At 34.3% G+C, this 12568-nt stretch overlaps 1 protein-coding gene across 7 annotated transcripts in view; it reads right to left on the minus strand.

The window, feature by feature from the left end:
- PDS5B (PDS5 cohesin associated factor B) overlaps positions 1-12568 on the minus strand; it is a 163850-nt gene that overhangs the window by 34711 nt on the left and 116571 nt on the right. For all 7 annotated transcript variants that reach the window (XM_032496325.1, XM_032496322.1, XM_032496326.1 and 4 more), the window contains 2 exons: positions 12108-12231; positions 9151-9309 (listed from right to left, as the gene is read on the minus strand). In XM_032496325.1, the coding sequence (XP_032352216.1) occupies positions 9151-9309; positions 12108-12231 (283 nt within the window). The remainder of the gene's footprint in view (positions 1-9150; positions 9310-12107; positions 12232-12568) is intronic.

Consider the following 12568-nt stretch of genomic DNA (forward strand, 5'->3'; position numbering starts at 1 on the left):
AAATCTGAAATTCAACAAAGTGGTTACTTGGGGCAGGAAAGAAACAGGAAGAAAATTTTGGAAAGTAACAAAACCTGGAGCTAACAGTTCATGAGTGTTCACTATATTATTATAAAACAAGCTCCATAAATGTTATATATATTACTTTGTACATGTCAAATATAACATAAAATACACTAATGGGTTAAAAGGAGTTCTGTTTCTGAGTAGAGTTGTTATTCTGAACCTCTATGTTCCCAACTGGAACAAATGGAAAGGTTAAACAAAATAGTTTTAAAGAACCTGTTTGAAGGCAAGAGAGAGCTCAAATAGTGATAATTTGCAGGGCAAGGTTTTAAAAGAGGACAGTAATCAAGAGATTTGAGTCTGGTACTAAAATTGCTTTTCTCATATAAATGATAGCTGATTCTGAAAGTGAAAGAGGGTGAGAGGTTGAGCAATGTTTCAATTACTGTCAGAGAGCTAGAAGAAAAAAAAAATGTAGAATTTTGAGCCTAATATAGAGTAGAGTCCATGTTAAACACCGTAGACTTTTGGAAGGGTCCCAAATAAAAACAGCCTAGAGACAAAATGACCAGAAAAAGAAATCAGCCTCTCAAAAACTGAAGCCCAGCTTCCAATCACTGCATTCTTGATTGAATGAATGTGATTTGACAATAGCTCGACTGCTTGTCAGAAGCAAAAAGAAATCCTCTTTGAAAGAATTATAAAATCATTATACATTTCCTTGTATAGCACAGGGAAATATATACAAGATCTTGTGGTAGCTCACAGCGAAAAAAAAATGCAACAATGAATATATATATGTTCATGTATAACTGAAAAATTGTGCTCTACACTGGAAATTGACACAACATTGTAAAATGACTATAACTCAATAAAAAATATTAAAAAATCATCTAGAGCATCAAATTATCTCTACAAATTTTTTGTACACAAAGTCTACCACTCAATCAAAAATATCACGTGTGCAAGATGAGACCTGACCAAAAATTAGGCAAAAAAACAGACGAGAAAAAGAGCCACAAGAGAACCAGATGCTGAGGCTAACACACAAAGACCTTAACATAATTAACTGGATGTTCAACGACTAAATGAGAAGCAAAAGAATTCTGGCAGGGAACTAACAACTATTATTTAAAAAGTATAAGGAAATTATAGAATGAAAGTATGTAACAAGTGCAATTAAGAATTCAATTTTATGGGTTTAACATAAGATTAGACAAATGTGAAGGGAGGATTAGTAAACTCAAAGATGGGTGAGAAGATAATAAAACTGAAGCATAAGCAGGCAGAAAAGCACAGGCATACTTTGGAATTATTGCAGATATGGTTCTAAACAACGGCAATAAAGCAAATACTGCAATAAAGCACATCACACATATTTTGGTTTCCCAGTGCATAGAAAAGTTATGTTTACATTATAGTGTAGTCTATTATGTGTGCAATAGCATCACGTCTAAAAAAAATGAACATAACTTAATACAAAAATATAAAACTAAAAAAAGTACAATAGTAATATTAATAGTAATGACTGTTCGGGTCCTTTGCCCATTTTTAAAAATTGGGTTGTCTTTTTGTTGAGTTGTAATTGTTCTTTATATAGTCTAGATATAAGTCTCTTATCAGATACATGATTTGCAAATTTTTTCTCCCATTCTGTAGGCTGACTTTTCAACACTTTAATTGATAATTTTTTTAAAAAAGGAGAGATAACTGGCATATAACATTAGTTTCAGGTGTACAACGGAGATTTGATATTTATATATGTGTGTGTGCATGTACATATATAAACAGTGAAATGATCAGCACAATGTATCTAGTTATTACCCATCACCACACAGTTACAATTATTTCTCCTGTGATGACAACTTGTAAGATCTATTATCTCAACAACTTTCAAATACACACTACAGTTTAATCACTACACTCATGATGCTAAACTTACATTCTTTGACTTACTCATTTTATAACTGGAAGTCTGTATCTTTAGACTCCCTTTACCCATTTCACCCACCCTCCATCCCCCACCTCTGGTAACTACCAATCTGTTCTCTGTATCTGTAAGTTCAGGGTTTTTTCCTTGTTATTGTTATTTGGTGTTTTTTAGATTCCACACAGGAGAGACATCACATGGTATTTATCTTTCTCTGCTTGACTTATTTCACTTAGCATAACATCCTCAAAGTCCATCCATGTTGTTATAAGTGACAACATTTTCATCTTTTTTTATGTATAAAATATACATACTGTATATATACACTGTATATATACACCACTTTTTCTTTATCCATTCATCCACTGATGGACACTTAGATTGCTTCCATGTCTTGATTATTATAAATAATGCTGCAATGAACATGAGGATGCAGATATCTTTTTGAGTTAGTGTTTACATTTGCTTTGGATAAATACCCAGATGTGGAATTACTGGGTCACATATTTTTATTTATAATTTTTTTACCTATTTTTAATTTTTGGAGGATCCTCCATACTGTTTTTTTATGGTGGTTGCATCAATTTACATTCCCACCAACAGTGCAGAGGGGTTCCTTTTCTCCACATCCTCAGTAACACTTGTTATTTGTCTTATTTATATTAGCCACTGTAATAGGAGTGAGGTGCTATCCCACTGCGGTTTTGACTTGCATTTTCCTGTTGATTAGTGATGTTGAGCACTTTTCATATAATTGTTGGACACTTGTTCATCTTCTCTAGAAAAAAATCTCTCTTGAGGTCCTATCCCTCTTTTCTAGTCACAAAAATTATTTTTGCTATTGAGTTGTATATGTTCTTTATATAATTGAGATATTAACTCCCTTATCACATACATGATTTTCAAATATTTTCTCCCATTCAGTAGGTTTCCTTTTCATTTTGTTGATATTGTCCTTTGATACACAAAAGTTTTAAACTTTGATGAAGAGCAATTTATCTAGTTTTTTATTTTGTTGCTTGTACTTTGGATTTCATATCTATGAATAATTGCCAATCCAAGATTATGAAGATTCTCCATGGCTTTTAACTGTTACTTTTGTTCTAAATCATACATACATAATCTACTCTATTATGTTTCATACTTTCTTAATTATTGGAAGAAGGTATGATATCTAGTAGGTTAAGTCCTCCGCATGTTGTGAACGATGACTTCTGCTGCTGCTACTCCTACTCCTACTATGACTACATCATCATCATCTTCTTCTTCTTCAAGATGGTTTTGGCTGTTCTTAGCCTTTACATTTCTACTGAAATTTTACAATCAGTTTGTATCTTTCTCCCTATACCACTCTACCTCAACACACCTCACTGGAATTTTGATAGGGATTGTGTTGAATTATAAATCTGGACATAATTTTCATTATTATATAATCACCTTCCCATTCCATGGTATTATAATCCTGAGCTTCCCATTTCATTAAGACAGTATACATCTTAGGTAGTCTTAAATTTTTCTGAGTAATGTTTCTTAAATACTTATGTAGAGATCTTGCTTATCTTTCTTAAGTATGTTCATAGGCATTTCATGGTTTTCGAAGCTACTGTAAATTTAATTTTTAATGGTTACTAATTTCTAATTTCTTACTGTTGGCATGTAAATATAAAGTTATTTCTTTTTTATATTGACTTTGAATCCTGGGATCTTGTTAAAGAGAGTTTTTAATTCTATTAACTTTCACATTCTTTGCGGTTCTCTCCTTTCACTATTATATCATTTGTTCATAATTACAGCTTTTTTTTCCCCATTCTTAATGCCTTTTATTTATTTTTCTTCCTTATGTAATGTTTCTTCAAGATGATACAAGTGGTAATAATAGTGGACATTTTTATCACATTTCCAATCTCAGGGGGAAAAGATGGACTAACAGTTAACTAATAGAAGACTTGAAAATTTCATCTAAATGTCATATACAGAAGTGTACACAACACAGTTCTGGCATACTTTATGACAAATCTGTCTTTTACTTAGAAAAGTCTACATGTAATGTAAATAGTGATTTGGGTTAATCTGCCGTTCGATGCTTAATTTCAGTTTGTTCTATCAGTTCTGTGTTCATGCTCCTCTTCTTTATTGCCTTATTTTTGATTACATGTTTTTATTCCATTTTCCCCTTTACTGGCTTGTTTGTTTTACACTTCCCTATTCTTTTGGTAGCTGCCCTAGAGAGTGTGACTTTAACTTACTGAAGGCCAATACTGAAGGCCCGCTATTATGTCTTAAAACTTTCAGAACAGCAGATTCAGTATTCCAAACAAACTTAAAATACTTTAATTCCCTTTATACCGTGATACTTGTTGTGTTCTTGTTCACACAAGATCACTCCTGTTTTTATCTTATACAATTAATATTTACTTAGATTTAGCAATGTATTTTTCTCTTTCTCTCACTTTTCATTTTTTTATCTATGTGATGATTTGCTTTTTACCCAAAGAATTAAAGTAGAAATTCTTTTAGTTGGGATAACTCCTAATGAATTCTCTGTTTTTGTTTGTCTGAAAATATCTTCATTTTTGCCTTCCCTTCTTAAAGGATATTTTCTCCAGTTTAGAATTCTAAGGCTGGTACATTTCTTCTGCTCAATAATTTGAAGATATTATTCCATTATCTTCTATTTTCTTTTCCCTTCAAAGTCAGGTGACAGCCTCGTCCCTTTGAAGGTTTTCTGTCTATTTGCTGTGCAAACTTTTAATCTTTTTTACTTTGATTGGTTTCTGATTTCACTAGGATATATCTGGGTATCCATTTGGTTGTATTTATCCTACTTGGGGCTGGGAGCTTTTCCTGAATTTATAGCTTTGATGTTGTCCATAAATTCTGGATAATTTTCAGGCATTATCACTTCAAATACTATTTCCGTTTTATATTCTCTTTCCTATCTTACTGCAACTCTAATTACACACTCTAAACAAACAGTATCTTTTTGCTGTGACCTACCTGTCTGGCACACTTTTGTACACAGGCAAAACTTGTTTCATTAGGCTTCACAGATACTGCACTTTTCACAATTGAAGGTTTGTGGCAGCTCTACATCTAGCAAGTCTATCAGCACCATTTTCCCAACAGCATTTGCTCGTTTCCTGTCTGTGTGTCACATTTTCATAGTTCTCGCAATATTTCAAATCTTTTCACTATTGTTATGTTTGTTACAGTGATCTGTGACCAGCAATCTTTGATGATACGATTGTAATTATTTTCAGGCATCACGAACCACACCTGTATACTTAACAATAAAAGTTGTGTGTGTTCTGACGGCTCTAAAGACTACCGATTCGCTGTCTTTCTCCCTCTCCTCAGGCCTCCCTATTTCCTAAGACACAGCAATATTGAAATGCGGCCAATTAATAATACAATGGCCCCTAGGTGTTCAAAAGAAAGGAAGCATTGCACGTCTCTTACTTTAAATCAAAAGCTAGAAATTATTAAGTTTAGTGGCAAACGTATGTCAAAAGCTGAAAGTAGCTGAAAGTTAGACCTCTTGTTGCAAGAAGCCAAGTTGCGAACGCAGAGGAAAAGTTCCTAAAAGAAATTACAAGTGCTACTCCAGTGAACACATGAATGATAAGAAAGTAAAACACCCTTATTGCTGACATGGAGGAAGTTTTAGCAGCCTAGACAGAAGATCAAACCAGCCACAACATTTCCTTCAGCCGAAGCTTAACCCAGAGCAAGGCCCTAACTCTCTTCTATACTGTGAAGGCTGAGAGAGGTGAGGAAGCTACAGAAGAAAACTGTTGAGGCTAGCAGAGGTTGGTTCATGATGTTTAAGGAAAGGAGTTGTCTCCATAACAAAAATGCAAGGTGAAGCAACACGTGCTGATGTAGAAGCTGCAACAAGTTATCCAGAAGATCTAGCTAAGATAATTAATTAAGGTGGGTATGCTAAACCAACAGATTTTTCAACATAGATGAAACAACCCGATAATGGAAGGCCATGCCATGTAGGACTTTCAAAGCCAGAGAGAAGGTCAATGCTTGGCATCAAGCTTCAAAGGACAGGCTGACTCTCTTGTTAGGGGCTAATGCAGCTGGTGACTTTTAACTGAACCCAATGCTCATTTACCATTCTGAAGGTCTGAGGGCCCCTGAGAATTATGCTAAATCTACTCTGCCTGTGCTCTACAAATGGAACAACAAAGCCTGGATGACAGCACAACTGTTTACAACACAGTTTACTGAGTATTTTAAGCATACTGTTGAGAACTCCTTCTCAGAAAAGAATATTGCTATAGAATTATCACTGCTCTTTGACAATGCACCTGGTAACCCAAGAACTCTGATGGAGATGTACAATGAGATTAACGCTTTCATGTGTGCTAACACAACATCCATTCTGCAGCCAAAGATAAAGGAGTAATTCTGACTTTCAAGTAAAGAAATACATTTTGTAAGGCTAAAGCTGCCATAGACAGTGATTCTTCCGATGGATCTCGGCAAACTAAATTAAAAACCTTCTGGAAAGAATTCATCATTCTAGATGTCATTAAGAACACTCATGATTCATGGGAAGAAGTCAAAACATCAACATTAACAAGAAGGTGGCCAAGATGGTGGAGTAAAAAGACCCTGAACTCACTTCCTCCCAACAGCACACCAAAATTACAACTATTTAGAGAGCAACTATCTATCACAACAACCTGAAACAAGCAGAAAAGACTTTCCACATCTTAAGATATAAAGAAGGAACCACAAGAAGAGGGGTGGGGATCCAGTATAGTCGAGACCCACACCCCTCAGTAGTTGACCCATAAACAGAGGATAATCACAATTGCAGAGGTTCCCCCCACCAGAAGCAAGGTGTCCAGGCCCCACATAGGGCTCCTCAACCCAAGTGGTTCTGCACTCAAAAGATGAACCCCCAAAACATCTGGCTGTGAAGGCCAGTGGGGTTTGTGTACAGGAGGGCTGGAGGGCTGTATAAAACAGAAACTCCACTTTAAAAGAAAAAAAAAAAGACTACACACAGAATCTCACATACTCTGAATCTCAATATAGAGGCAGTAATTTGAAAATATCTGAGTCAGACATACTTGCTGATCTTGGAAAGCCTCCTGGAGTGACAGAAGTCAACTAGGAGTCTCCCTGGGGACACAGAAAATGGCAGCAGCCATTTAGGGGAGTTTATTCTACCACACAGACACTGGTGCTGGCAAGCACCATTTTGGAGTCCTCCCTCTAGCCTGTGAGTGCCAGGGGCTTACCCATACACTAACAGGTTGGCACCAGCAATGGGATGCCCAGGCTGTTCAGCCAGCTCTGCAGGGACCCAGCCTACTCAACAGTGGCACGAGGCAGGGCCTTGCAGCCAACTGCACCAAGGGCCAGCTCTGCCTACCAGCATGTCCACAGTGGCCAGCCTCACCATAACAGAAGGGCACACAGAGCCACATGGGGGCACCCTTACAGTATATAGCTCTGGTGACCAGAGGGGTGTGTGCTGCTGGGCCCCATAAGATGTCTCCCACATAAGGCCACTTCTCCAAGATCAGGAAATGTAACCAACCTACCGAATACATAGAAATAAACAGAGAATGAGGCAAAGTGAGGTGAGAGAGGAATATGTTCCAAATGAATAAACAAGACAAAACCCCAGAAGAACTAAGCAAAGTGTAAGCAAGCAATCTGCCTGATTAAGAGTTGAAAGTACAAAGATGCTCAATAAACCTGAGAGAAGAAAGGATGAATACAGTGAGAAATTTAACAAAGAATTAGAAAATATAAAGTAGACCCAAGGAAGGGGAAAAAAATATATATGTGTGTGTGTATATATCCAAATCACTATGTTGTACACCGGAAATTAAGACAACATTGTATATCAACTATACCTCAATTAAAAAAAAAAAAAAGACCCAAACAGAACTAAAGAATACAATAACAAAAAATACACACTAGAAGAAATCAACAGTAGACTAGATGATAGAGAATGATCGGCAACTGTAAGACAGAGTACTGGAAATCACTGAACAGTAAAAAGAAAAAAGAATTTTTAAAAATGAGGTTAGTTTAAGAGACCTGTGAGAAGACAAGGAGAAGAAAGATCTAAAAATGTACAAAGCTCTGTCTTAACTATTATCTCTACAAACTATTTTTCCATTGCAAATTTTTTTTTTAAAGTTTTAAAAGCATTAAAATGGAGGATGGGAGTAGGTAATAACTCAGTGGTAGAGTATGTGCTTAGCATGCACAAGGTCCTGAGTTCAATCCCCAGCACCTCTGTTTAAAAAAAAATTAAAATGTATTAATAGGATGGAAGAATAACCATGGATATGAAACATGTGTTAACATACCTACACACTTCAAAAACTGTATTTTAAGAGAAGAAACTTAATTTCATATTTTTTAGTTTTAATAAACCTTGTACAGTGCTGAGCACACAACAGATACAAAATTGATGGTTATGTATGTGTCTGCATATGTGTGTATATCTAAATATACACAGACACATGCAGAGAATTCCACATGACTGTAAGAGGCCGATTCTTCCACACCCAAACACACCTTGCCCCCAATACTCATAAATTGGAGAGAGAAAATAATTATTTCTTTCCCAATGTTTTCTCCCAGGCCTCTTTTAATTCTCTATTGTATGTAGGGAATGGAACAACTAACTGTCATGACACCCAAACTGTGAACTAGCTTGTTAGTCTTCACATTTTTAAAAATAGACATCATTACAAAAATCAAACCCATATAAAGTTGAAATGGACTGAATTGGGTGATATTCTGTATTTACCAAGGAATGTATTTCAATGTATTGTTTTACTTATAATGGAGATACAGTATGTTACAAAGACAGGAAAACCTAAAATAAGTCAGCCAAATTGAAGTATTATTTACATCACTTCACTTATCTCTTTGCTGCATAAAATGTTAGAAGAAAGCATTATGAAGAACACACATCTGAAAAATATACAGGGGGGAGGGTATAGCTCAAGTGGTAGAATGCACACCTAGTATGCATGAGGTCCTGGATTCAATCCCCAGTACCTTCATTTAAAAACCAAAAAAAAAGATAATAAATAAATCTAACTACCTCCCCCCTCAATCAATCAATCAATCAATCAATCAATCAATAAAATAAAATAAAATAAATAAAATAAAATAAAATAAAATAAAATAAAATAAAATAAAATAAAATAAAATATATACATTACCCGATCATTCATGAGGAGATCTTTCACAATGAAAGTAGCTACCAAAGACTTCAAAGGAGCAGCAAACTGATCTGGTGCGAGGAGAGCAATGTGACCGATAGTGACCAGCGGTGTTATGAGATGTTCCAGGTTGCTTGGATCTAGGCTCTTATGCAGAGGCTGAAAATAAGAAAAGGAAAATATATTCAACTCCATAAACATGCAAATAAACTGCTCACATATTTCATCTTCAAATGCAAAAAACTACAAAAGTTCCAATATATGGTACAAGTAGTAGCTCAAGCTTACATTTAAACTTTTACAGCTTATTTATGTCTAGAAGGCATCATGTTTAAATGTTTTCAATTTTGCCATATTTTAGAAGTAGGTAAAGAAACATTTCGGCATGAAGAACCATATTATGTATCATATATTTTATGACTACATATATAAATATGTTAGAGGCTGCTAGGGCTCACCAATATCCACTTCTGTTCTACTTCCTGGGCATAATAAGGATGCCTACACTTGTAGTCAGTTGAGGATATGTAAGTTCTGGTTAACAAAATGAAAATGGAAGTGAGGTATATATGCCATGCCTGCACTGAGGCAGATAGATATGAGCAGTTTATCTTCTCCACATCCTCTCTTCACTCACTGGCTAGTTTAATACCAAGGATCCAGTGGGACTCAAAGAGAAGCCACCAGTCAAGAAGGGTCTGTATGCTGAAGCCACTAGTTAGAATGCAATCGAAACACCCAGCTGAACTTTTCTCAGGAGTAAGAAATAAGCTTTTATTATGTATAGTGACATGCATTTTTGTGGATTTTTACAGCATCAAATATTAAGTATCACAGCTAATAAAATTATTTTTATTATTGTGACAGGAAACCCAACTATAAATACTCACTTTGCCATGACAAAAGAATGAGGCTCCTCATATACTCGTATAAATTGATATCTAAAATATATCATTAAATATTTAAAACAGGAAAATCAGAACACTGACTATAGTATGCCACTATTGGCATAAGGGGAGGGAGAAAGGGGACAAAATGTATGTGTATGTGTTTTTATTACTTGTATACGAATAAAATGTCTCCATAAAAGTATGTTACAAACTGATAACATTGGTTGCCTCTGAGAAAAGAAACTTGCTAGCTGGGGATACAGAAATGAGGTGAAGGAGAAAACTTTTTACCATTTTACTATTTACTATTGAATATTTGTTTTGTTAACTTTTCATTTTGAAGCAAGTGACCATATTATCTATTAAAAATTTTAATGAACATTTTAATGAAAAATTGATGCTCTATCCTTCCACATTGAACACCAAGAATTTTAAGCTTGAAAAACAACACAAAACTATTCTCTCCCAACATACTGGGGCAATATGAGAGGTTTTGTTTAGTCGTAAGTATATTTAAATGAGTTTACTTCTTGCTCTTCTTGATGACTTCCCTCAAAACCTCCACTGCACACCTAAATAACAGCTTGTTGTTCGTATTATTAACAAAAATCTGATAGTGTACTTTTTTCAATTCGTTTATTATAATGTATGACAATTTTCCACAGTAAGCTAATAAAGTCAATTCTGAAAAAGCAAAATTAATGGCCAGACCCTGGATTAACAGTAATCTCATAAAGGCCAGATATCTCTATGAAACCTTTTCTCAGAAAGCCCTCAAACTTGTATATTACAGTAGAAGGATTACGGATTAGATTCTTATAAAGATGAAATAACAGATACCAAAATGAAAATAAAAGTACCCTAAAAGTTAAAGTTATTATTGGCATTATCCTCCTCGTCATCAACACTGGAAGGAACAAAAAGGAAACTATTCAAGAAAAACAAAAAAGCTTTCTAGAAATCAACATGAATTCTTTGAAGTTATTCTTTTATATTAAAAAAAGGCTACAGAAAATACCTCTAATCTCAAAACACACAAAATATAAAATAAATTATTATTTGCTATCTACCACCAAGGTGCTGTTTAATAAAGACGACTAATTTTTTGCCTCTTTCAAGTCTTTAATACATGAAAATGTGACAAAATTAGCATAAATGTTTCTAAAATAGAGATAACAAGTCTAAGTATTTATGGTGGGCAGCTTCAGCATAATTTCTAAACTGTCTTGGCTTAATTCAAGGCTCCTAAACTAAAATTCTAAGTTACGATTTTATAGATTTTCTGCTTAGCCTCATTTGCAGTAAGAATGCTAAAGACAGCCCCTGATTATAATAGATTATAATGAAATTGCAACTGTTTAGAAAGGGTAATGGTAATTCAAAGTATAGAAGAAGAATATGAAATACATATTGAAAAGAAGGTCAGCAGATATTTGGTTCTGTCCAATATATCCATAAAACATCTGATGCACACCAAAATCTCCCTGATATTTGGTCTTGTCCAAAACCATTCGGTATGGACCACATATGCTCATGGATGTTTTGGACAGGACCAAATTACAAGGACCTTTTGGTCTCGACCAAATGTTCTGCAAGGGAAAAGCCATGTTTTAATCTGACATAAAATTAGGTAACCATTAAAATGCACACTTATCTACCTTATATTAAAATTAGTATTGATTTACAAAACCTCACACTTCAGTAGTATCTCATAAACAGAAATTTAATTTTCAAACCTATAAACTGACAGAATAACATCTATTACCTACTATCTGTAGCTCTGATGTTATATGTAAATAATAAATGAAAAATAGTTTTCTAATGATAAATGTATAAGGTAATGTCAAAAATACTACATAATCACTTGATTTCTGAATTTGAGTTAGCATTAAACATCTTAATAATCAGGTATTTTCAGATTTTAACCACTCATCAATACTGATTATACTGATTCAAATTCTAAAAATATATTATAAAGTGATGCACCTCCAAATACGAACACCCTATAAAATCATTCATATTTGTTCATTAAGTATAAAATGAAACAAAAATTTTTTTTCTCTTTACCTCAAATATCTGTGCAAACTGGGTCTCTTTACTAGAAAATATCGCGTGGATACAATGAATAGCATATTTGGCTTGACGGGGGGGTCCTTTTTTAGATTTGTGATGTAAAACAGGAAGCAAAGCTCTGAAAAAAAAGAAAGAAAGAAAGAAAGAAAACAATAAACCAGAAAAGTCAACATGACTTCCACTAGATACTTCAATGTTTATATTTTTTAAGTAATGTTTTGTAAGAACAAAAAAAGACTCATTTTCAATATCTATGATTTTGCTTTATAAATGTTCATATTAAAGCACAATACAAATGTAAGTATTTATTCCTTTTTACTTAATACTTACAAGTAAAAACATGGATGGTGACCCGTTTCTTCTTTCTAACATCATTTCCATTAGCCTTTTCTATTTTATTCTCACTGTTGTCACTCAAGCTAAGCTTCTGTCACCTTACACGTAAGACCACTGTA

Source organism: Camelus ferus, chromosome 14 (assembly GCF_009834535.1).
Source record: "Camelus ferus isolate YT-003-E chromosome 14, BCGSAC_Cfer_1.0, whole genome shotgun sequence".
Lineage (NCBI taxonomy): Eukaryota > Metazoa > Chordata > Mammalia > Artiodactyla > Camelidae > Camelus > Camelus ferus.